The sequence below is a fragment of the Megascapheus bottae genome, chromosome 10 (assembly GCF_031878675.1).
Source record: "Megascapheus bottae isolate mThoBot1 chromosome 10, mThoBot2.hap1, whole genome shotgun sequence".
Lineage (NCBI taxonomy): Eukaryota > Metazoa > Chordata > Mammalia > Rodentia > Geomyidae > Megascapheus > Megascapheus bottae.
This window is the reverse complement of record NC_143518.1, coordinates 31397851-31424378: the sequence shown is the minus strand read 5'-3', so window position 1 is coordinate 31424378 and position 26528 is coordinate 31397851. Positions and strand designations below refer to the sequence as shown.

The 26528-nt window shown below is 43.4% G+C and overlaps 1 protein-coding gene and 1 non-coding gene across 2 annotated transcripts; one reads left to right on the top strand and one right to left on the bottom strand.

The window, feature by feature from the left end:
• Positions 1 to 846: 846 nt before the first annotated feature.
• Positions 847 to 19989, top strand: Mgst3 (microsomal glutathione S-transferase 3). The gene is made up of 6 exons (XM_090340551.1): positions 847 to 940; positions 15300 to 15426; positions 16526 to 16599; positions 17603 to 17660; positions 19101 to 19173; positions 19739 to 19989. The coding sequence occupies exons 2-6, from the start codon at positions 15310 to 15312 to the stop codon at positions 19909 to 19911; spliced, it is 495 nt and encodes a 164-aa protein (XP_090196677.1). The 5' UTR covers positions 847 to 940; positions 15300 to 15309; the 3' UTR covers positions 19912 to 19989.
• A 272-nt stretch (positions 19990 to 20261) lies between these two features.
• On the bottom strand, positions 20262 to 20368 carry LOC150057859 (U6 spliceosomal RNA). Its single transcript, XR_016536964.1, has one exon. It is a non-coding gene; the product is annotated as a U6 spliceosomal RNA (small nuclear RNA).
• Between the last annotated feature and the right edge of the window lie 6160 nt (positions 20369 to 26528).

Genomic DNA, 26528 nt, shown 5'->3' with positions numbered 1-26528 from the left:
AAAGAACTCAGGGACAGTGCCTAGGCCCAGAGTTCAAACCCATGATCAAGGAAGGGGGGGGGGGTCGTAAAAAAAAGACATAGGTATAAATTCTTTGCCTCAGAAATTTCTTCTTTGAAGGAATGTAGCCCCTAAGCAACATACATCACAGAGTTATCTACAAGGCTCCATGGCTGTGACACGTCCCGGAGGCCGCAGGACCTGCCTCGCGGGAGGCAGGGCGGCGGCAGACGCCCGCGGCCAGCGGCCGAGGCGAGCCTGGGTGCGGCCCTGCGTGTGGGCCGGGCTCTGTTCGCCTTCTCCGCCGCGCTAACAACTTTTACTAGTTAGGGAAACTCACCAAGCCCTGCTAGGCCTAAGTCAATGCAATGACACGGTGTGGCCACGGGGCGCGCCTCGGTGTGACAGCCGGCCTCGGGAACGCGCCGGTCGAGCGCTTCCGCTTCCGCGCACGCGCAGCGCAAGACAGCGTGGCGGGAGCGAGCTTCGCGCTCACAAGCTTGCGGCGCCGCAGCCGAGCTACGGTGGCTCTACAGGGAATAAATTGTGGACGTGCCACTGTCCTGCCAGTTCGTCCAGAGGAACTAGCTGGTGGAAAACAATGTGGGAGAGCGGCCACGAAGCTACTAGGGGAAAGAAGAAGACCCGTGGGTTGGGGACTAGAAAGCGCAACCCTGTAGACTACCTAGAGCAGGAAAAGAACGTAGTCTCTTGCCTCCCAGCTAGTGGCCCGGCAAGCTCTTGATATCCTGTCGCCCCGCCCCCGCGCCGCGAGCCCCGCCTTAGGGGCGGGGCCTTCCTTCCCGGGGCGAGGTGGGCGGGGCGGGGCGGGGCGGGGCGGGGCCTGGCCTGTTCTGGCCTGTTCTGCAGCCGCACCCGAGCCAGGCCGTACGGAGCTGAGCTGCGCAGCTTGCTTCTGCACCGGGCGGTGGTGATCCAGGTGAGTCCTAGCACCTGCGGGCTTCAGAAAACCTGACCTATCCGAAGTAATTCCATGCCTGCATCCCGCACAGCCTTTATCTCAGCTTGCCAGAACTGAATGCGATCTCTTTAACCTCCCTCCGCTGTCTATAGGATTGGTGCTCAGCATTTTCCTCCCCTTGACCTCCATCCGTCCTGAACCCTTCCCCAGTCTAGAGCAGGTTTTGAGAATTAATGCACGACCGGGCTTCAGTATCTATAATGCAGGAGATCCTCAAGGTCAACCTTTCCTCCGGTCCTTTCCTTCCTCGCCTCCTGTGCAGTCCTGGGACCCTATCTCGCTAACTGCAGCTCAGTGGATGAACAATGGGGACACTGCGGTGGGGAAAAAGTTGGCTGGGCTGGCCTGATGGGGAACCCTTGTTTCGAAAGTGGCCTTAAGCGCCGCCGCGCCCCTGCGGATGTGTTGCTAGGAGAGCCTCAGAGGAATTGGGTTTCTTTTCCTCTTGCTGCAGAGAAACAGTTGTATTAGAGGCTACAAGAGGGCTGCCTTGCAGCTGGAGAGTTCTCTGGAGAGGCTGAGGGGTGGGGGGGACCACCTCATTTGTCTCTTCCTCGGATTTTGGAAAGTTTTCTTATGGGAGACTCTGCGGGGAGGCCCAGGGCCGCGGGGGGAGGGGAAGCGCAGGTTGCTGGGCGGTGGAAAAGACTGGAGATGCATTAATGAGTCATTGCCCAAAGTTGTGGCTTCTAGCTAATACTTTCCTTGGGAGTCACAAATTTACAAGCAGCCTTGGAGACTCATGATGGTGGGGGTGGGGGGGGCAGAGGAAGGGGAAAGAGAGCATGGTAATAGGAATGGCAGAGTCAGATGGATGGTAGGGGATGGGAGGATGAATACGTTAGACGAGTTTCGAGACATAGGACTTCAGTCCCTGAGCTGAAGGAAGAAGGTGAAGAGCAAGATGATTTCTGCGCTGCTGTAGGCCTCAGTTTGATTCGGGCAGAAGAATCACTGCAGATTTTAGGGTGGGAACTGGAGCAAGGACTTCAGAGCCCGCAGTGTCTAGGAGGCATCCAAGGTTATTGGTTAGTTACTGGCATGTTTTATTCCAGTGGCTTGACTAAGGGGATTATCATATAGTAGTCAAGGAATCCAAAATGTGTATTCTAACAGGAGTTAAATTTAACTAGGGTTAAGTAAAACTAGTATCTAAAATACAAACAAATTCTTCCATCCTGGGAAGACACTGTTAAGCTTCCCTCCTGACACAATGTTACAGAAATAGAAAAGTTTGTCAAGTGATTCTTTCTTTTTCTGTAACCAATGTTACTATATATAAAATGACAGTGATACTGTAGCCAGTCACAGACACTGCAGTACAGAGGCTTGCTATCATTAAAAAACAAAATCCTGCTGGGAGTAGTGGCATATGCCTACACTCCTAGCACTTGGGGAGGCTGCTGAGGCAGGAAGATGGCAAGTTCAAGGTATCTTCACAACTTGGTGAGAACCAGTCTCTAAAGTAATAATACGCAAATAAATAAGGGACCAAGCCAGATGCTAGTGGTTCACTCCTGTTTTCCTAGCTCAGGAGGCTGAGACCTGAGGATCAGGTTTGAAGCCAGCCCAGGACCTGAGTTCAAGTCCCAAGATCAATAAATAAATGCATAAATGGTGCATAAATAAGTAGTCAAAACTGGAGAAGGGCAGCCTTCCCCTTTATTTAAATTTCTTGCTACTGGTCTAGAATTCTGGGGAAACAATCAAGAAAAGGAATCCTCTTCTCTGAGATTGGCACAGAGAAGAAACAGGGAAAGAGAAATGCTGGAAAACTCCAGGGGAAATCTGGAAGAATATGTCAGATTAATCTGTCACAAATAACTTAGTGCTTGCTACACAATCACACACATACAAGTGTATGTACAGATAGATAGATAGATAGATAGATAGATAGATAGATAGATAGATAGATAGATCAGTCTCAGGAGGGATCAGTCATGGGGCTTGAACTCATGGCATGGGTGCTGTCCCTGAGCTATTTTGCTCAAGGCTAGTACTCCACCACTTTGAGCTACACACCACTTCTGGTTTTCTGGTTAATTAGAAGAGTTTCATAGCCTTTCTTCATCAGGCAGGCCATCTGTGATCCTGAGATCTCAGCCTTCTGAGTAGCTAGTACTACATTAGCACTAGCCATTGGTTTTCTTTCTCTTTTTTTCTTTTCTTTTTTTCTTTTTTCTTTTTTTTTTGGCCAGTCCTCTGCTTGAGCTCAGGGCTTCAGCACTGGCCTTGGACTTTCTCAAGGCTAGAGCTCTACCACTTGAGCCTCAACACCACTTCCAGCTTTTTTCTATGTATGTGGTGCCAAGGAATCGATCCCGGGTCTTTGTGCATGCTAGGCAAGCACTCTACCACTAGGCCAAATGCCCAGCCCTGGTTTTCTTTTTTTTTAATAAATTATATTTCACTCCTCCACCCTAAGAACTGCAAATGATTGTGGCAAAGCTTCCTTGTAAGTATAGACAGACAGGAAAAATTCAAATCCCTACCTGACTTATGAACAGGAAACCTCTTTGTACATCCCTTTTATAATAACAATCTTTAAAAGGGGTAAGAAATAATAAAGTCCTATTTTAGGCAAGAGCCAAAAGCTTCCACAGTTCCATCACTTGGTAGCTGGTACCAGGAATTTGGTAGCTGGTACCAGGAATTCAGTATCTTCTGAGTCTTAACCATAGACTGCATGTATTTTTTTTTTTTTTGGTGGGTCATGGGGCTTGATCTCTGCCTGGGCACTGTCCCTGAGCTCTTCAGCTACCCCTTGAGCCAAGCCTCACTTCCCATTTTATAAAGGTTAATTTGAGATAAGAATCTCAGGTCCTTTTGTTCCTGGGCTGGCTTTGAACCTTGATCCTCAGATCTCAGCCTCCTGAGTAGCTAGAATTACAGGCATGAGCCACTGCACCCAGCTGACTGCATGTATTTCTTATGACAGAAAGTCCAGGTTTTTATCAAATGACACCCATTTGAAAATTTTCCCCTTTTCTGGAAACCATAATTTAATTATCCTATCATTCTAGACTCCTGTGTAGTGCTGGTTAAAAGACAGACCTCTGCCAGGCACTGTGGCTCACTCCTATAATCCTAGCTACTCAGGAGCCTGAGATCTGAGGATCTCAGTTCAAAGCCAGCCCAGGCACTAACGAACGTGAAACTCTTATCTCCAACTAATCACTAGAAAACGGGGAGTGAGGCTGTGGCTCAAGGGATAGGGTGGTAGCTTTGAGCTGAAGAACTCAGGAACAGTGCCCAGGCCCAGGCCCAAAGTTCAAGCCCCATGACCTACTCACACACAAAAAAGACTTCTACTAAAATAAAGTTTGTTTGTTTTTGGTACTGGTGCTGGAGTTTGATCTCAGGGTCTGGGCTCTGTTCCTGAGCTTTTATGCTCAAAGCTCTACCATTTGAGCAACAGCTTCACTTCCAGCTTTTTTGCTGATTCATTGAGACATGAGTCTCACAGACTTTTCTGCCTGAACTGGCTTCAAAACTGTGATCCTCATAACTCAGTCTCCTGAATAGCTAGGATTATAGGTGTGAGCCGCAAGTGCCCAGCAAAATGAAGACTTTTTTTTTTTAATGTGGTTTTTTTCCCAAGTTTTTTCCCACCCAATTAGAAACTTCACGGATTTTAGACAATCAAAGGCTGGGAGTTAATTATTAGTTCTCTCCTCTTGTTACTATATTTTATGCTCTGGAGAGGATCTGAGAGGATAAAAATATTTCAAAAGAAGTCAGGTGTTGTCCAGCTGGCTCTTCAACCTCATGGAGAGGCAGTATAACCAAGGTGCAAGCCTGGACTCTGACAGGCTCCATGGATGTGGAAATCCAGGCTTTGCTCTGTGGTAGCTATGTGACCTTGGGCAGATTATTTTGCCTCTCAGATGCTTAGTTTCCTCACCTATGGAGTAGAGGTAACGAGACATTATAGAAGGGTTAAGGATTTCAATGCATTAATATTTATGAACAGCTTTGACCAGGATTCAAATATGCATACTAATAAGCATGCTAATGGATGTGCAGTAAGCACTAAATTTGATCTGACAGATTGATTTGATAGTGACCTCACTTTATTTATTTATTTATTTATTTATTTATTTATTTATTGCCAGTCCTGGGCTTGGGCTCAGGGCCTGAGCACTGTCCTTGGACTTTCTCAAGGCTAGAGCTCTACCACTTGAGCCCCAGCACCACTTCTGGCTTTTTTCTATGTGGTATGTGGTACCTAGGAATCGAACCTGGGTCTTTGTGCATGCTAGGCCGGCACTCTACTGCTGAGGGTTAGTGCTCTACCATTTGAGCCATAACTCTACTTCTGACTTTTTTATGTTTTGGTAGTTTATTAGAGATAAGAAACTCATAGACTTGCCTTCCTGGGCTTGTTTCAAACTGCAGTTTACTGCTCTCAGCCTCCTGAATAGCTAGGTTTACAGGCATGAGTCACTAGTATCAGGCCCAATTATGATTGTCAATAATAATTGGTTTCCCTGGTACTAGTAGCTAACACCTGTAATTCTAACTACTCAGGAGGCTGGGATCTGGAGGTAGTAGTTTGAGGCTAGTCCAGGCAGTCTTGGAGACTTTTATCTCCAACTAACCAGAGAAAATACTTTGTGATTGTTGTTCTTAATATACTATGTTATTTCTTTTCTCTTTTCTTCCCCTATGGTTAATCTTATGTGGTTACTATATCTGACTTTGTTACCTGTATATTTGTGTATTGTATATACATTTATTTGTTTATTTGAATAGGTAAGGGAAGGGAGAAAACAAGATGATTGTGAGGGGGTGAGGGGAAAAAAAGGGGGACAAAAACACAAGAAGGGTTATCCATGTACATGAAGTAATGCACCCACTACCTGATGGTTGTAACTGTAACCCCTCTATACATTACCTCAACAATAAAAAAAGAAAAACACAACAACAAAAACAGCTAGAAATAGAGGTATGGCCTAAGTAATAGAGCACCAGCCTTAAGGGAAAAAGGGACAACACAAGGCCCTTACGTTCAAGCCCCAGTACCTGCACGGATAATAATAATTAATAATAATAATAATAATAATAGGTTTCTCCCACTACTTCCCTTCCTCCCTTCACCTTGGTCACCTTTCTCCTCTGTGTGAAAGTCAACCTGTGTGCTTACTTTTTCTCTTCTCTCACATGGTGATCATTCCAGGCTTTCCTCTCCAGCTATCATACTCCTAGTTTCTGATCTTTCCATGGGTTTGTGATCTTCCTGGCTCGTCAGTGCACACACGCATCTTTGACTGTACTTTATGGAGGATATTCCTCTCAGTCTGGGTGACCATAGTTACCTTACTCCTCCAGTGCAATGGATGAACAAGGGCAGGAAAGAAATACAGAGGATTCTCTGAAGAAAGAGCAGACATTGAGGCAAGAGTCTTCTATGGAAAACAATTTGTGCTGCATTGAATTTACCAAACTACCTTCATTGAATGAATTTGGGGTTATCACCTCACCCTTTAGTATTCCCCCATGCTTTCCTTTATGCCCTTGTAGCCCTTTTCCCAGAGAAGATTCAGTTCCAGCCAAGCATATGTGCTGTACCTTATCAGACAAAAGTCAAACTCCAGAAAAGAAGTGCTTGTTCATGGGGCTTTAACAGAGTTCTGGTCCTACATAACCAAAGACCATTCATTTGACTCTGAGCTTTATGCTAAGCCTTCCCTCCCCAACCCCCCCGCAAGCAAGGTGGTGTATTCAACTATTGTTTAGAATGTCAACAGTTCATTTGGATGTTTTATATGGCTAAGCTGAGGCTGCTTGACTGTCTTGAGTGTGACTGACTTAAAGCATATTTGTTCCTCAAGGGAAAATATCCCATTCTCATTATTTGCTTCCAGTTTGCCAAAATCCGGCCATCAAAGAGGAATCAAAGAGTGTGGGATACTGGAAAAGATCCACATTATGACCTGCCTACTCTTTGCCTCATTTGAATTTATAAGCAAGTGCTGGATAATGAAGTTCTTAATCAACTTCAACCTTTTGAGAAATGTCTTATCAAATGTGGGGGAGGGGACTGGGGTGTTTTTTGTGCTGGTATTGGGGCTTGGACTCAGAGCCTAGGCACTGTCGCTTTTTCACTCAAGGCTGATTACCCTATGAGTCATGTCTCCAGTTCTGCCTTTTTGCTAATTAATTGGAGATAAGGGTTTCATGAACTTTTACCGCCTCAACTGACTTTGAACAATGATCCCAATCTCAGCCTGGTAGCTAGAGTTATAGACGTCAGCCAAAGTTTATCACCAAGGTTTTTCTTAAATGGCTTTCAAGTCTAATTGACTAGGTTATGATTTAGTCCAAGCACTTGAGAAGCAGATGTGGGAGGTTTGAACTGCATCATGAGACCTTTTCAAGAAAAAGGGAAAGAAATAATGAAGAAATGAAGTAGAAAAGAGAGAAGAGAGAGAAAAGACATCTAAGTAGTCATTTGAAGGTTTGGTGCTGTAGCTTGGTGATAAGCTATTGAAGCCAAGTGCCCAAATCCATAAAGCCTGCCTTTGCCCCATTTATGCAATGCCAATTGTTTCCTGAGGAATTTCTGTTGGGCAGCCAAGAAGGACTTGGGTAAACAGTGAATGAGAGTCTCACAAGGGATGTTGTATTAGAGTTGCAGTTTAGTAAAATTTCTGGGCAAGCCTTCCTCTTAACTGAAGAAACTCTGCCCCAGTGAGATAAGACCAAAGGTGACAGCCGGAAGCAGGAATCAGAGGGAAGGGTGAGTGAAACTTTGGTACTAGAATCATTAGCTTTACAGGTGAATCTGTTAGCAAAATTCCTAGAGATTACCTTAGCCAAATATCCAATGAAACCTGGAGTTTCTTACTGAAGCACTGAAATAGACCAGTTTAAACACCACTATCACATTTCAAGCATAGATTTGGTCTATGAAATTACTATACTCCATGCTCTGGGGATTCTCTGCTATATATTATCCACTTAATACTGTTCCTAATTTTCTTAGTCTAACTTGATCATCCCTGGCAAGCAATAAACTTTTTTTTTTTTTTGCCAGTCCTGGGGCTTGATCCCAAGACCTGAGCAGTGTCCTTGTGTCCTTGACCTTTCTCAAGGCTAGCGCTCTAGATCTTGAGCCACAGCACCACTACAGCTTTTTCTATGAATGTGGAATTGAACCTGGGCCTTTGTGCATGCTAGGCAAACACTCTGCCACTAGGCCAAACTCCTGGCCCCTAAACTCGATGATTAAAAAGTTACAGAGTTATTACTGTGCTTTTAAAATATTATAGAAATAGATTTCTAAACTGCTCTCAAGGGGGGGCATCCAGAAAAATCTACCACTGACATCAGATTTTGTGGTGAAAGCTGAACACTTCTTCCCTACATTGAGGAATAAGGTAAAGATGTCTGTCCTTGGCTTTTCTGTCCAGCATTATATGGGTGAACTGTTCCAAAGATCCTGGGAACTGGGATGTAGCTTTTGGGAGATTACTTGGCTAGCATGTTTGAGGCCCTAGGTTCAATCTTCAGCACCACAAAAATAGCAATGTAGAATCCAAAGAGCCTGAGTCTAGCTCTGGCCTCCCCTGAACTGGTGTGTCCTGCTCCCTTTGACCCTGGAGCAGAAGTCCAGGATGTAGTCTATCTGTCCCAGAATGAGTATAGCCTTTGCCAAGGGTTTCTCCTCATTGCAGCCCAGGATAGAAGAAGAGATTCTCTCACTTGTGAATAAGAAGTAAGCATAGTAGTATAGTAACAAAAGGAGTGAATGTACAGTGCGCTGGTGGTCTGAGCATTTTTTTTTTTTGCCAGAACTGGGCTTAAGCTCAGAGCCTAAGCACTGTCCTTGGATTTTTCTCAAGGCTAGAACTCTACCACATGAGCCTCAGCACCACTTCTGGCTTTTTCTAAGTATGTGGTACCAAGGAATCAAACCCAGGTCTTTGTGCATGCTAGGCAAACACTCTACCACTAGGCCAAACTCCTGGCCCCATTTTTTTTTTATTTTTGGCCAGTCCCAGGGCTTGAACTCAGGGCCTGAACACTGTCCTGGGACTTTATCAAGGTTAGAGCTCTACCACTTGAGCCACAGCGCCACTTTCAGCTTTTTCTATGTATGTGCTACTACAGAATCAAACCTGGGTCTTTGTGTATGCTAGGCAGGCACTTTGATCAAGGATAGCATTCTACCATTTGAACCCACAGCTCCACTTTCAGCTTTTTTTTTTGGTGCTTAATTAGAAATAAGAGTCTTGACAGTTGCTGGTGACTACTGCCTGCAATCTTAGCTACTCAGGAGGTTTTGATCTGAGGATCATGGTTCAAAGCCAGCCTGGGCAGGATTAACCAACAGAAAATCAGAAGTAATGTGGTGGTTCAGAGTGGTAGAGCACTAGCCTTGAGCAAAGGAACTAAGGAACTGTACCCAGGCCTAGAGTTCAAGCCCCATGACCAACAAGAGCAACATAACAACAAAAAAGAGTGGAAATTAGTGTCCATGTACCTGCATTCAGATTTCAGCCCTGCACTTAACCACATTTGGGACCATAAGCAAATTATGGACCTCCTCTTTGCTTTGCTTTGAACAATGGGAATGAGAATGGTAACTACCACATAGGATTGCTGTGAAGAGTGTTGATTTATACTGTCTGTCCCAGTGCCTGGCATGAAAGAAGCAGTCTAGCTCTTCTAGTTGATAATCAGTATGCAATGGTATTTCCTGTCCTGCTATTTCTGCAGAAATGGGATGAACTTTCATGAGAGGTCCCAATAAATCCTTTAGCAAGCCTTTCATTTGAAGTCATGTTATTGTGCAGTCAGAATGTGAGGTAGAACCAATCCATGCTCTTGGAAGTGATGGTCCCCAAAAAAGTCATTTTATAGCACATAAGCATCCTTCCTGAAGCATGGAAAGCCTTAAACTCTGGCTCATTTGACCTAGTTATAAGATCTAGTCTGGTGATTATGACCATGAAGAGAAATCCACAAACTTAATGACTTCATAGAGTAGACTTACAGGGTAAAATCTCAGAAGAAATCAAGCCATCTTGCCTACTTCTTCCATCTTGAGTCCTCTGCTAACACTAAAAGAAGTCAGACTTGTGAAAGGCTCAGTTGCAGCTCAGAACTATCTCTGACCTCAGAATCTTCAGATTCTGTGACTACTTCAGGAGAACCCTTAGTCCACCACTGTGGCAAAGTATGAGTCACCAAGACAAGACTGTGCTTCTGGGTTTGAATCAGATAAAATATCCATCCCATGCATTTTTTCCTTTCTGCCTAAAACTAATTCTGAAAAAAAAAAAAAATGTGGCCTTTGACCAGAATCATCAGAATCATCTGGGAACTTGCTAGAAGTGTATATGTACAGCCCCACCAAAACTTGAGGAAATCGAACTCTGGAAGTGGGGCATATTCTAACACACCTTCCAGGTGATTTTGATGCCAGTGATATTTAAGAACTGCTGATCTAGACAACAGAACAACAGCCTTCTTTTGAGGGTCTCTGCAAACAAACAGCTTCTATCTTCTGTTCTCTGTCCTCTGAGAGCATATGGAACCAGTTTCATTGTTGTGTGTTCAAGTTCATGACACCATAGCTAACTGGCCAAGGAGAAAACAGGAATGCTTGCATTCAGTAGCAGAGCCCAATATCATAAAGAAGGTCTAAGCCAGATGTTGTGGGTCCATGGCTGTAATCCTAGCTACTGAGGAAGCTGAGAACTGAAGGTCAAGATTGGAAGCCAGCCCAAGCAGACAAGTCTTTGAGACTCTTATCTTCAATTAATCAGCAAAAAGCTAGAAGTAGAGCTGGCTCAAGTGATAAAGACCTAGCCTTGAAAAGGCACCACACAAAAAGTGAAAGCATGAGACCCTGAGTTCAAGCCCCAGAACAAAAAAGGAAAAAAGACAGTCTAGGGCAGAGTTCCTACCTTATCTTGTTGGACCCATAAAAGGGTTGCTGGCGACATTGGGCAGGTAGGTGATCACTACGTGTGAAGTCCAAATAGCTCATACCAGAGTTCAGTTGGTTGTGTCTCACTTATCAGTTCCTCAAGCCTTTCCCTCCCCCTCCCCACCCCCCAGCTATCTGCTAAGTCTGAATGTGAGCAACCCAGGGTGTGGTTAGGCTGCCTGGGGTGTGATCTCTGCAAACTATGCCACATTCTTCTTCCCTGTGCATTCTCCACACACAGGCCACTCTCTATAGGCTGAAAATATCCACCTCTTCACCCTGCACTCTCAGAAAGTAAGGATGTAGTGAATGTTGATTTGGTTTTGAATCCTTTTGGAATTGTTGAAATCCTTTTTTTTTTTTTTTCCTAGTCCTGGGTCTTGAACTCAGAGCCTGGGCATTGTCCTTGGATACTTTTTGCTCAAGGCTAGTGCTCTGCCACTTCTAGCTTTATCTGAGTATGTGGACCAAGGAATTGAACTCAGGGCTTTGTGCATGCTAGGTAAGCACTCAACTACTAGGCTTTCTCTAAAGGGTAAACCTTAACCTGTTTTGTTTTGGGTTTTTTAATTAATTAATTAATTAATTTTTGCCAGTCCTGGGCTTGAGCTCAGGGCCTGAGCACTGTCCTTGGACTTTCTCAAGGCTATAGCTCTACCACTTGAGCCTCAGCATCACTGCTGGCTTTTTTCTGTGTATGTGTAGTGGTACCGAGGAATTGAACCCAGGTATTCGTGCATGCTAGGCAAGCACTCTACCACTAGGCCAAACTCCCGGCCTATTTGTATTTTTTTGGTGACTATCTTCAAGCTTGAACTCAGGCCCTACAGCTTTTTTTTATTAAGGCTAGCACTCTATCACTTGATGTACAACTCCACTATTTGCAGCTCCATTGGATAAAGCCTAGCTTTGAAGTGCAATCCTCTGATCTCAGCTTCTTTAGTAGCTAGAGTGCCCAGCAACCAGTTTTAATCCATTTTGGAGTTTTCCATAGCGCTTGCAACTGCCCATTCTAGCAATAGTCTCCCTTTTCTGATCATTTCCCATATTTCAAATGTTCTCTACAATCCTGGATCTGCTTGTCCCCATCCAACTTCATGCTCAGTAAACACCACCTTCATAAAGAGAAGCCTTCTGCAAACACCTGGAAGATTGCATGTGTGCTCTAAAAAAGAACTCATCAGTAACATCTTTTTTAAATAAAGTTGCTTATTATAATTATAATAATTATTACTATCGTGATGAAAAAAGGAGTTACCATTTCCTAAGTCACAAATTGAGTGCAGATTTTTTTTAATAGGTTGTGGGACTTGAACTCAGGGTCTGAACACTGTCCCTCAGCTTACGTTCTAGCACTTAGAGCCACAGCTCTACTTCCAATTTTCTAGCAATTAATTAATGGGAGATAAGGGTCTCAGGACTTTCCTGCTTGGACTGGCTCTCAGTCTCCTGTGCAGCTAAGATTACAGTTGTGAGTCACTAACACCTGATGTGAACACATTTGTTTTTTGGATAATGTTGCCCTTTCCTTTGCTATCTCCCAGTTTCCACCTCCCATCCCTGCCCACAAGTTGCATACCATGTCTTCTGAATACTGTGCAGTTTTCTTTTTTTTGCCAGTCCTGGGGCTTGATCTCAAGTCCTGAACACTGTCCTTGGACTTTCTCAAGGCTAGAGCTCTATCACTTGATTTACAGCACCACTTTTGGCTTTTTCTATTTATGTGGTATTGAGGAATTGAACCCTGGTTTTGTGCATGCTAGGCAAGTACTCTACCACTAGGCCAAACTCCTGGCCCCTGTGACTGCAATTTTTTCACCCTTTTTAACTCAGTAACATTAATTTTAATTGTAGATAGTAGAGCAGTTGCTTTATTTTTTTTTCTTTTTACCTCCAATGAAAATGTCAACTCAAAAGGCACTTCTTTGTCTTGCCACTAAGCTAACTCTTAAGCACGGCTCTGTGACTAAGCCACCTCACTCATGTTGTCTTGGTCTTGCTGGAGTACATTTTTGAAGAAGTCTAAAACTGCTGTGATGTTAGCTCTATCCTCATTCACCTGAGTCTCTTAACACGCACTCTGACCACAGCAGATGTGATTAGGTTATGGCTGTTCAGCAGGCAGCTTGCTATAGAGTTAGTGGCGGTCTCATCTTAAATGGCCTGCCTGGCCCAAATGTGTTGGACTCTCAGCTCTCAGGTAAGCTCTGTCTCATTTGCAAAGAGTTGTTCAGAATTCACACTGGTTTTTTTTTTGCTTTAATAGTTAGTACTTTAGATTCCTACTTGCACTACATTTTCTAGACTTGGGAAGAGAAGGAAGGCAAAGGGATATGAAGCTAGCCAAGCCTCTTAATCTCTGAGGTAGGGCAGGGCAGGGCAGGGCAGGGCAGGGCAGGCTCAGCTGCCCACCTGGAGGCCTTCCATGCTGAGTCACGGAGACAGCCCTGCCCAGGCTGGGTTCAGTTCCTCCAAAGGGCAGAAGAGCAACACTCTAAGAGAACACTGGTGAGAATGTATGATCCACAGTTGGGAAGACGATATATTTCTGAGGCTTAGGCCCCAAATATTACTTTCTAAACTAAGAAACTTTAAGACCTGTCCACTTGAAATTCCACATTGAGAAAGATACCCCCACCCCAGTATCAGTTCGACTCTCAATTTTTTCAGGCAGAAAGGGCACCTTGAAGCAAATAAATTTGAATGTAACTTTCAGCTTCAATCCTTCCTGTTTTACATTTTGAGGGTAGCCTTCAATCTTTTGGGAATCCTTGGAAAATAGGAACAGTACTAACCTGTTGGCTTGTTTGCAATTATGTGTAGAGACTTGTCACAGGACAATGATCCCTCACACTTGGCGTCTAGGGGAGAATGAAGCTAGGTACTTAATGGAAGTTTAATGAGGATGGGCACCCTAAAAATGAAGGCAGAAGCTGGGCGGTGGCTCACACCTATAATCCTACTCAGGAGGCTGAGATCTGAGGATCCTTGTTCAAAGCCAGCCCAGGGCACTAAAAAGTCCATGAGTCTCTTATCTCCAATTAGTCACCAGAAAACCAGAAGTGGGGCTGTGCCAGGGCAGTAGCCTTAAGCTGAAGAGCTCAAGGACAATGCCCAGGCCCAGGCTTCAAGCCCCATGACTTATTTAAAAAAAAAAAAAGAAAGAAAGAAAGAAAAGAAAAAGAAATGAATAGGCCTAACTGATTGACCAACTGAGATGCTTAAGGTTAAGTTTTGTTCTCTCGAATGCCCAGTCCTTCTTTCCTTCTACTTCCTCTCAGGGGAAAGAACAACACTGGGAAATGATCTGGGATTAGCTTTTTCCCCCAAGCTTCTAATTATAAATATTTCTAAATCCACAGAATTGTCAAAGCGAATGTACCTTGAATCTTTTTTGTTTTATTGGCTTGCATTATCTTTTTTTTTTTTTTTTTTTTTAGTATACGTCAAAATAAGTTGCAGACCTGAGAACATTTCATAGCAAGTGTTCTGAAAGGAGGATTTGATACGATGCTGTCTAGGTCTATGTGTCTGGACAGTATTATAGGCTGGGGGATCATGTTGTGCCTTCAATACACTGCAACAAGGACTCTCTACTAGACAAGGACTTTCTTTATTGGCATGAGATTTCTACTGCTGTGCATGTACCTTCTCCAGGATCAGAATCAAAGGCAAGCCACAGGGCCCTTGACTCCACAGGGCTTCCCTCCAGAAGGCAGAAAGCTTTGAGTCATTGTGCATGTACTGCTTTGTATCCTCTTTCTCTCTTATCTTTTCTTCCTCCTTTCTTCTTTCCCTTCCTTCTTCCCTCCCCCCCCCCATTCATCCCCTGTTAGTTGTGGGGCCTAAACTCAGATTCTGGGCACTATCACTGAGTTTTTATGCTCAAGGCTAGCACTCTATCACTTTAGCCATAGACCCACTTACAGCTTTTTGCTGGTTGATTAGAGATAGGAGTCTCATGGTCTCTCTTGCTTGGGCTGGCTTTGAACCATGATCTTCAGATCTCAGCCTCCTGAGTAGCTAGGATTACAGACATGAGCCACTGGTGCCCAGCTTTTCTTTCCTCTCTTAAGTCCTTTAGTATTTTGTTATGTTAAATATTTTTCAAGAATGCATACTTCACTGACCATATCATTCAATGACACAGGTAAATTTTGGGCGAAAGACCTTGAACAGAAGAAAATACATGATAGATAATTGTGAATGTACTGCATACTTCACTGATTTTTTAGTTCCATTCTACAGTATCCAGTGTATTTCCGATGGCCTCGTGGACACATCCCTTTTTGATCCCTTTGTTTGGCATGAAGCCTCATGCTGTGCAGGGCGCACAGAGCTGGGACCATATCTAATGTAGTATACTTTCTTCCACAGAGTCCACAAGATGGCTGTCCTCTCTAAGGAGTATGGCTTCGTGATTCTAACAGGTGCTGCCAGCTTTGTGATGGTACTCCATCTAGCCATCAACGTTGGCAAGGCCCGCAAGAAGTACAAGGTGGAGGTAAGAATACAAACTGATACTTTCATGGGCTTGTCTGAGGCCACCAGTTTCTCCAAGGATTTGTTTTCAGTCATGGAGGGATATGGTGGAGCATGATAGCAGCTTTAAAGTTGTACCTACTAGAAATTCTGCTCCTTTGTGACAGGGAAGAAGTGAAAAAATAGGAGGCCCTACTGGGGAGTAGTTTCCATCTTAGTTTGTCTTTTCTATAGAAAGCTCAGATCTTCTGGAACTAAAATAATCTGCTTTGGGCTAGAGCTATTTGCTAGGGAGAATGCTACTTGCAAAAGAGAATTGAGTGACTATGGTTTCCTGGTGTGCTCCTTAGCAGAAGGTGATTTTCCTATTTTCCAATAGAGAAGACATGCAGAGCTTAGCCCCAGGCTTAGCCTTTAGATGGAGGAAGAAGGTCTATTAAATACTTCCTTTAGTTCTAGCTAATCTAGAAGGGATGATTTCTAAGGTTGTCCCTGGTGAATAATTAGATGCCTGTTTCTGTTTGGACTCTTATAATTAGATATTTCACTGGAGCTGTTTTTAAATCTACTTTTAACTTGATCTGCTTTTGTATCTCATTTTCTTCTTTTCTTCTAATGGGCCCTTCCAATAAAATTATTACATCTTCAATTATCTTAAAAGGATGGGGTTTATGATGTTTCTTGGGAAGGAGTTTGTTCTCTGGTGTCTTTTTAATACAGCAGTAACCCACCACTGATGCACAGTATCAATGAAAAGCACTGGGTTTGGTACAAGCTGTTTGTATCTCTTGCAACCATAGCCCAGACATATTGTGGCTGGATATTTAATTCACACCTACAGGGCTGGAAGTATAGCTCAAATAGTAGAGTATCTGCCTAGCAAGCGGGAGATCTTCAAACCGCAGTGCCACAAAAATAACAGTTGTTATTATAACAAACACCAAATTTGCTCTGAGAATGAAAACCCCATCCCTGTAAATATTTAAGCAGAAAACAAAGGACTTTCTCTCAAGAGTCCAGTAGAAGCTATTTCAGGTTATATGGCTTTCATAGTTAATTCTAAGTGTACACACTGAATACTGCTCTTGACCGTTTGTTTACCATATGCTTCATTTTCACAGTATCCCATCATGTACAGCACAGACCCTGAAAATGGGCACCTCTTCAACTGCATTCAGAGAGCCCACCAGAATACGTGAGTATCAGGCTTCTGTGCACCAAGGACATGGACAGAGTGGGCTGTTTGTTTGCTAAGCAGAACAAGAAGGATCATTTGGGTACCCCGTTAAAAGCATCACTAGCTAGGCTCCAGTGGTTCACACCTATAATCCTGCTCAAGAGGCTGAAATCTGAAGATTGCAGTTCAAAGCCTGCCTTAGGCAGGAAAGTCTCTTATCTCAAATTAACCACCAGAAAAGCTAATAGACCTGCAGTTCAGGTAGAAGAGCACCAGTCTTGAGCAAAAATTCTAAGGGACAACACATAGGCCTTGAGTTCATGCTCCAGTACTGACACTGAGAAAAAAGAAAAAGACATCACTATGAAGTAATATGTATCAGCAGATTGGTTTTTTTTCCAGCTGGGTGCTGGTGGCTCATGCCTGTAAGCCTACCTACTAAGGACGCTGAGATCTGAGGATTATGGTTCAAAGCCAGCCTGGGCAGCAAAGTCTGTGAGAGTCTTATCTCCAATTAACCACCTGAAAACCAGAAGTGGAGCTGTGCCTTAAAGTAGTAGACCACTGGCCTTGAGCAAAAGAGCTCAGGGACAGCACCCAGGCCTTTAGTTCAAGCCCCATGACCCACTCTCCTCACCCCCAAAAAAGTGGAGAAATTATTTGATAATGTTTTCAAGAATGACCTCAGTGCTGCATTGTTCTGCAGTGTTAGCATCACAGCCCATTCCTTGTATTGAATCTCAGTGTCCTACAGAATAAGAGGATTTGTAAGGAAACACACACAAGCCTGCCAGCCCCTTCCTTAGGAATATGATGAATGTAAGGTCCTTTCGCTCAGCACGCATTCCCCATGCAAAACAGAACAGGGTGGTAGGGAGTGGGGGGGGGGGGTGCCAGAGCTGGATTTCCCTCCCATCTGTGCTTACTTATATTAAGCTGCTAACCCACATGTAGGAATGTAAAGGTCTCTCTGTTGTCCATACTTAAGAGCTACCTTTTAACAAGTTTCTCTCTATTCTAGGTTGGAGGTGTATCCTCCCTTCCTATTTTTTCTAGCTGTTGGAGGTGTTTACCATCCGGTAAGTTTCCCCAGGAGGTGATTTATTAGTTTTCATTATAGTTCATTGAGCTGCTAAGGAAGGGGTGTAGTGAATGGGTGAATGAATACCATCAGTGTAGAGGTATCAAGTTTTCAAAAGGATTTCATTTAATTATACTTACAAAGCTTTTTAAAGTAGATGACATCCTTCTACCCTTTTGGGGGCCTGGTTCTATAGCTTGAATTTGAAGCCTGGGCATTGCCCCTGAGGACTTTTGCTCGGGGCTAGTGCTCTACCACTGGAACCACAGCTTCTACTTCCAGCCTTTTCTTTTCCCTGTCTGGGCCATCTTTGAACTTTGATCCTCAGATACAGGTATCAAGAGTAGTTAGGGTTGTGGTTTATAAGGATAAGCCACCCCCAGTTTTGCCTAGCTATCCCTGTTTTTACAGATAAGAAGTTTCTTCAAGCTGGGCACCGTGGCTCATACCTGTAATCCTAGCTACTCAGGAGGCTGAGATCTGAGGATTGTGGTTCAAAGCCAGCCTGGGCACTAAAAACTGTGAGACTCTTATCTCCAATTAACTATTGGCACTGTGGCTCAATGGGTAGGGTGGTAGCCTTCAGCTCAAGAGCTCAGAGACAATGCCCAGGCCCACAGACCAAGCCCCGTGACTGACCCCAAAATGAAAGAACAAAAGGAAGGAAGGAAAGAAGGAAAGAAGGAAGGAAGGAAGGAAGGAAGGAAAGAAAGAAAGGAAAGAAGGAAAGAAAACTTTCTTAGCCAGACACCAGTGGCTCACACCTGTAATCCTAGCTACTCAGGAGGCTGAGATCTGAAGATTGTGGTTCAAAGCCAGCCTGGGCAGGAAAGTCTATAAGACTCTTATCTCCAATTAATCAGAAAAGGCCAGAAGTAGTGCTGTGGCTCAAGTGGTAGAATGCTAGCCTCCATAACATCTGGAAGATCATGTTAGCTTATTGTTTACCATTTGGTATTTGCTTTGGACAGAAAAATGTTCTTCTTTTAGGATAATAATTATCCCCCATATCAACTCTGACTAGAATTCTCATCCTTCATATTCCTAGTTCCTAACCTTTCATAGCTCTCATGAGATTTAAAAAAAAAAAAAAAAAAGTTCTTTCCACTCCTGACTTTTGGTCAGCTTTTTCTTCTCACTTACCTTGAGCTCCACGGTCTGCCTCTCCTCCTGAGCTCTAGCCCATGTTACCCAAGTTATCCAGGGCAAGGCAAGAGACTAGTCCACCAGCCTACATGACTAGCAAACCAGTATCCAGCAAGCATAGATCTTAGATTTTCCTATCTGAAATATAAATCTTAATCTAACCTGACTGTACAAGGAACATTTTAGCAAATTCATGGAATTATTACCTTATTGCTAACATAATGTGCACTAAACCCTAGGTAGTAAGATCTGTATTTTTCAATGCAAACACTAACGTGTCTTTTTATCTTAGCGCATAGCTTCCGGCTTGGGCCTGGCCTGGATTGTTGGGCGAGTCCTGTATGCATATGGCTATTACACAGGAGGTAGGTACATCTACCAAGGTAACAAATTTTAAATTCTATGTGTGTATGTATTTACTTATTAATTAATTGATTAATTAGTTAATTAATTTGTAGTACCGATGATTGAGCTCAAGGCCTGGTGCTTGTTATCACTCAAGCCATGCGTCCATGTCTTGTTTTCTGCAGTTGTTTTCTGCCGCTGAACTTCATTTTTTTAAAAAGGGAAATATTTTCAAAAGCTCTAGGTCAGAGTTGCTTTAACAATAAGGTCAGGGGGGAAAACAAAGTGGGGGGTGGGGGGAGGGTAATGGGTACCAAGACATGTGAAAGGGTATCAATGTATGTGAATTAATGCACCTTCTATCTGGCAAATATCATGTAACCCTTTTATTAATTACAATAAAAAAATAAACATATTAAAAAAAAACAATAAGGTCAGGCCATGGTGCTATGTAATTGGCATGCATTATGCCCCCCAGGGACTGGTTGTAGATTAGTCAGGGTTGTCGATGTTGACACACACACACCTTGATAGAATGGCTTGTGGACGCTCTGTTGGATAACTTTCTGCTTTCTTATTTTCCAGACCCCAGCAAGAGGAATCGGGGAGCTGTGGGGTCTCTCGCCCTTCTCGCCTTGATGGGCACAACTGTGTGCTCTGCCTTCCAGCATCTTGGCTGGGTTAAAACTGGCTTGGGAAGCGGGGCCAAATGCTGCACTCACAATTTACAGGGGCTTCAAAACCCTCGTTCATTTTAAATGACTTACCTTTATTTTCAGTTACCTTTTTTTTCTAAATATAATAAAAACATACCTGGCATTAGCCTCATACCTGAACCTTCTGACTCAAGCTCTCTTTCTTTTTTTGGGGGGAGGGGATTTTTTGTTTTGTTTTGTTTTGTTGTTTTTAAGCCAGCTCTGGCAAGTTTTATTAAAGAAAAATACTTTTCTCCAGTTTGTTCTGGCATGCTCCTAATGATATCAGAATCACCTGGATCAATGATAGCCAGTATGCATATGCTGTACACATGCGGTGCCCAGTTCAATATTATTGCCACTGTTGTGATGGACACCAGTTTTGGCCAACATAGCATAGTACTCTATTTCAGAAAAATATGGAACGCTTCACGAATTTGCATGTCATCCTTGCGCAGAGGCCATGCTAATCTTCTCTGTATCGTTCCAATTTTAGTATATGTGCTGCTAAAGTGAGCACTTTTTTTTGGATTTGTTTGTTTGTTTGTTTTAGTGCCACTCTTGGGGTTTAAAGTCTGAAGCCAGGGCTTTTGTGCTCAAGGCTAGTGTTCTGACACTTTGAGCCACAGCTCCATTTCCAGCTGTTCAGGATTATTAGTTGGAGATAAGAGTCTCACAGACTTTCCTGCCTGATCTGGCTTTGAACAGCAACCCTCAGAATGTAGCCTTCTGAGTAAGCTAAGATTACAGGCATGCGCCACCAGCACACAGCTCTCTTATTCTTTTTTGTCATTTTCCCCCAGTTGTGGGGCTTGAACTTAGGCTTGGGTGCTCTCTCTGAGCTTTTTGCTCAAGATTAGTGCTCTACCACTATGAGCCACAGTGCCACTTCTGATCTTCTACTGATTAATTGGAGGTAAGAGTCTCCTGGGGACTCAGGACCACAATCCTCAGATGACAGTCTCCTGAGGAGCTAAGCTTATGGATGTAAACTACCAGTTCCCAGCTCTTTCATTTCTTTTTGAGTCAGATCTTTGTATTCAAATGTGGAAAGTTAGATTCATCCTTAAATTGCATCCTCTTAAGTAGCCCACTGTTACTTCTAAGCAATGGCAGCAATCCTCAATAGATTATTTCAAGTGCAGATTCAAAAGATCAGATCCTCAGCATAGTGTCAAGAGAAACAGTCTGAAAGTGGTAGTGTGTAGGTAATCATGCCACAGTACTAGAAAATTAAGTTGTTTTTTAGTCCCAGATAGGATACAAAATTATCTCATCACTTGATACTAATAATTAGAACAATAATAGGGATTGTTTTAATCTATTGATGATTGCTGCTTTCCTCTCACTGCAAATTTGAGGCCTCAGGGAGGCAGGGCACAGTGACCTAGAGATGTCTGAAGATGAACTTAGTGAAGATGAAAGTAGTGACCCATTTTTGTCACTTTGTCACTGTGGAATTTTAGAGGAATACCTGGACACAACGAGTCCTCTAGCTGAATGACTGCAGTTACGTACATGGTTCAGGGAATCATAGGACAAGGCAGTGAATGGGCTATTTACTGCAAAACAGAAAACTAGGTTGTGTTAATTCCCCATATTATGGGGAAAACAACAGAAATCAGTAACTGATAACCTATCAACACTGTATGACAATTTGCTTCCATAAAAAAATGAAGTTTTACTACAGATGGAAATCAGAGCCACACTAATATATAAAAGTTTAATCCATACAGTAAGTACCATAAGAATCCCCAGCTACAGGTAGTCATATGCCTGTCAACAAGGTTTATCAGTTCCTTGGGTTTCAGATTGCCTGGCCATAAACTGGGTATAGTAACACTAATTCTATAGAAGTATTTAGTATCAGTATGATAATGCATACACAGTACCTAGTAGAAAGCTCTGGAGGCTCAGGCTCGGTTCAAGCTCCGGCAGAAGTTATAGTAGGAAGCATGAGAGCCGCCTGCTGGTTAGACTTACAAACATCAGCAACCTGGGTTATCCTCCAATGTCCAGTTTCCCAGTCCAGCCCCACTTAGCCCAATCAATAGCAAAACAGTCTCTCAGTTTTACTCCTTCAAAGCAACACTGTCCAACAGAATTATCTGACAGTATGGAAACACTGCCTACACTGTCTAGGACAGTAACCGGTACCCACATGTGGCCACTGAGTACTGGAAATATGTCTAGAACCACTGTCAGGCAGAAGGTTTACTTAATCTATGAAAGTGAAGAACCATGCCAGGTGCTGGTGGCTTACCTACTTAATCCAGGAGGCCAAGATCGGCCTCAAAACCAGCCCAGGGCAGCAAAGTCCATGAAATTCTTATCTCCCAATTAACTACCAAAAAAGCCAGAGCAGAGCTATGGCTCAAGTGGTAGAATGCTAGTCTTGAGCAAAAGAAGCCCACAGAGAGCACCCAGGCCCTGAGTTCAAGCCCTAGCACCATTGTGCATTATACACACAACACACACACACACACACACACAGAGCTGCCAGGGACTTGGGAGTAGAGTCCAATTTAGAGGAAAGGTTTGGTAAATTACTTGGAAGATGTTAATCTTTAACCAACTTTCACTAGATCCTGATTCTAGAAGCAATTAGAATCTCTCAGGCAAGGGAGAAAGCAGAAGGCCTCCAGGCTACCCTTTTGTATGTAAAAGACCTACTCAGTTAAGGTCTAAGGCAGAGGTCCTTAAAGGCTCTCTAAGATAGGGATTCTCAAGTTGCAAATGAGTCAGTCCTCTAGGAGCCAGCAAGTATTTCTTCTTTCTGGCATCAACACAATTCTTCCCCCACCACCCCAGTCTCCTGGGTCCCCCATTTTCCCCACCCCCTCACTGCTGCCAAACTAGTTTCAAACCTCCATCCTTAGATCTCAGCCTCCAAAGCAGCTAGGATTACAGGCATGAGCCACCCATGCCCAGCCTATTTTTCTTGTATTGACAGTGCTAGGCATCTAAGGCCTTGCACATGAAAGCAAGTATATCTGAATTACACCCCAGTCCCACAGATGCAATTTTTAATTTTAAGATATCTGACCCATAGGTGTGACACCCAAAGATAAGGAAGACTGACTCTTACTAAACTAGGATTGCAGGTTTGAGCCACCTAGAGCCTGGCCTTATATATTAAACAGTTTTAAATTTCTTTGACAGATTCCTGTCCTAAATGTATTGTTTTTGTTTTTTGTTTTTTGGAGAGGAGGGGAGGAGAAGGGGAGAGCTATGAGACTTTTCTTTCTTTCTTTCTTTCTTTCTTTCTTTCTTTCTTTCTTTCTTTTCAGTCATTGGTTCTGAACTCAGGGCCTGAGCACTCTTCCTGAGCTCTTTTCTGCCCTGGCTGGCTTTGAACTGGGATCTTCAGATCTCAGCCTCCTGAGTAGCTAGGATTACCGGGGTTAGTCACTGGCATCCGGTTCCATGAGATACTTACCTACAATTAACTACAATTATCTACAATTAACCTGCAAGTGAGCTGTGGTTCAAATGACAGCGTGCTCCATTGAGCAAAAAAGCTCAGAAACAGAGCCCAGACCCAGAGTTCACACCCAGTACAGACAAAAGAAAAGAAAAAAGAAATAAAAAAGAAAAATGCTAATAATGCATTGTATAGAACATCTACATTTTTCGTGTCATTCATGAACATCAGTATGTGAGACTGTTTATATAAGTTCACATTATTAACATAATCTACGCATGATTATATGCACAGCAGGATATACACAGTTAATATGCAAACACCCATGTTGTATCATTTTATATTAAGGATAGTTAGCTGTAATGATACCTACAAAACACACATAGGAACTTAACCAAAAGGTCTTCCTCTAATTTGGAAGCTGTGTCATGTAGTCAAATTTCCCTTGGGGTTGCCTTTTAAGAACTAAATTAGACTTATTATGTAGCCCAGGATAACCTGATACTTGCTGTGTAGTCCAAATTGGCCTTGAACTTGTAGTCATTGTGCAATGCTAGAAGTACAGGTGTATTTGGCTAATCTTTATTTCCCACACTATTCTGAGTAACTGTTGAGAATGAAGACGCAGAAAATACCCCTTCCTGTCCTTCCTCATTGAAACTTAACTCCCCAGTGGTTATTAAATTTGAACTTTTGTGTGTATACCTTTGCTTAGATTATGTTCAAGGGAATATCTGTAAAGGGTTTTGTTGTTGTTTTGCTTTTGTGCCCATCCTGGGGCTTGAACTCAATGTCTGGGCCTGTCCCTGAGTTATTTTTGGCTCAAGATAGTGCTCTACTACTTGAGCCACAGATCCATTTTTACCTTTTTGATGGTAAATTGGAGGTAATAGTTTCATGAACTTAGCTGAGTGGGCTGACTTCAAACTGTAATCCTCAGATCTCAGCCTCTCAAGAAGCTAAGGTGTGAGCAGCCACAACTAGCATGTAATTGTACTCATAAAATGCTTCATTTTATTTCAGGTTTATTTCAGGTATTTTTTTCAAATCTTTGCTCAGACAAATGTGTAAAACACAGTGACTAATGACATCCTAGAACACAGTATGGACCAAGCAGGGGTGGAGTATGCTGAATAATGCCCCTTAAGACAGCTACACCTCACTTCTGAGAATCTGTGAATGCCAATTATATGGCAAAGCAGGAATCTTTGTGGATTAAATATTTTGAGGTGCAAAATGATTATGAATTCTTCAGATGGGCCATAAATCTAATCCCAAGAATTCTTATAGAGGCAGAGAAAGGACTAGCCTCAGAGTGGGAGAAGGTAATGATGGCAGAGAGATGGGAAGATGCTAAAATGCTGGCCAAGAAAGGGATTATGAGCCAGGAGTACATCTCAAGATGCTGACAAAGGCAAGGGAACACATTCTCTCTGTTGGTCAGCTTTCCATTACTGTAATAACTAAGGTAACTAACATACCAGAGACGAACAAGTTTGGCCTCTAGGAGTGGCTTAAATAATAGCACAATTGCCTCCATACTCCATACTCAAGGCCTTAGGTTCAAGCCTCGATATGTATGTATGTATGTATGTGTATGTGAGGCTCTACAATCCTCTGAAGGCATACTCAGTGACCTGAGCACCACAGGAGCCCCCACCCCCTAAAGGTTCCACAAGGTCTCAACTGTGACACCCAGGAACCACGGATTTAGCCCATGCACCCGTGGGTGATACATTTAACATGAACAATCAGAATTCTTACGGAGCCTCCGGAGGAAACACGGTCCTGTAAATGCTGTGGATCTGGCCAAGTGAAACACTATGATAAACTTAGGATCTCCAGGTAACATATTTCTGTTGTTCCAAGCCATCATATATACAGAAGCTTCTTACAGTAGTCACAGAAGCCAGAGAAGGATCTGGAAAGCACAGGAATGCAAGGCCCATCCAAGGTCTAAACCTACCCCTCAATTCACTGACTTGCCTTGGATCCTCTTTCTTCAAATCTGTTTTTTCATCTGAAATTTGGAGCCAATTCAGAAGGGGTGTCACAAGCTTCTTTGCTCCCAGGAAGTTCCTCCTGTTTATGTGTTACAGGGCCCTAAGACACAGGATGAGAGGCCTCTGTGCCTCGCTTGATATCACATATGACCTCCGCTAACCCCCACAAAGGCTGATTCAACCGTTCCCACATTCTGAAATGACAGTGTTTGTCCATCTATGTCATGAGCAGATCTAGGCCCTGGTAAGAATCATTCCTGATCTCTGCCAACTATGTTTGTTATTAAGTATTCCCCTGAACGGAGACAGAAGGCAGGGCAGGGCCTTGATGCAGCAGCCTCAAACAGAGAATGTGAGGTGCCAGCTCTTCAGGATTGGCACTCATCACAATGGGAACAACCTGGGGTCATAAGCGCTTTATAGCAAGTCAACCTGTCCTTTGTACTTAACTGCCAAAGGCAGATCAGCTCCCTCAGCCTCTGCCTTAAGTTATGTTGAGTTTCAAAGCAACAAAGTAAAAGTATTCACCTCTGATTTATTTTAAATTTTGCTATATATAAGCAGAGATAATTTTAGTAGTTAAAAAAGCAACCTTTTGCTATAAGAGAGCAAGGTGGGGGTAGGGGGCTAAAAGAGAACAAGCTTAGTAGGTAAGTTTTCACTGGTGGGTGGGGAGGGAAGACAATTTCCAATTTCCAATTTGCATAAAACCTGACCTTCATCTATTACTTAATCTACTCTGTATCTGAATCATTAAGCTTTCTCAGTGGAAATGACAGAAGAACACAGCTTTAAAAATGTTTACAGTGAGGGCCAGGAGTTTGGCCTAGTGGTAGAGTGCTTGCCTAGCATGCATGAAGACCCGGGTTCGATTCCTCGGTACCACATACATAGAAAAAAGCCGGAAATGGTGCTGAGGCTCAAGTGGTAGAGCTCTAGCCTTGAAAAAGTCCAAGGGTAGTGCTCAGGCCCTGAGCTCAAGCCCAGGACTGGCAAAAAAAAAAAAATGTTTACAGTGAGCCCAGTGCCAGTGCCTCACTGGCCACTATACAAGAGGCTGTGATCTGAATAATGAGGCTCAAAGTCAGCCTGGGCAGAAAAGACCATGAGACTCATCTCTAAGTACTAAGTGTAGTAGTTAATACTTAAGTATGAAGTATAGCTGGGGCTCAAATGGCAGAGCACCAGTCTTGAGCAAAAAAGTTAAGGAACAGCACTAGGCCCCAGTAACAGCACACAGATACACACCAAAG

Excerpts from the sequence above, each read along its gene's own strand:
- Mgst3 (XM_090340551.1), top strand. The coding sequence starts at position 15,310 with ATGGCTGTCCTCTCTAAGGAGTATGGCTTCGTGATTCTAACAGGTGCT. Across the intron at positions 16,600-17,602 it reads CAGAGAGCCCACCAGAATAC|GTTGGAGGTGTATCCTCCCT; the intron begins GTGAGTATCAGG and ends TCTCTATTCTAG. Across the intron at positions 19,174-19,738 it reads ATATGGCTATTACACAGGAG|ACCCCAGCAAGAGGAATCGG; the intron begins GTAGGTACATCT and ends CTTATTTTCCAG.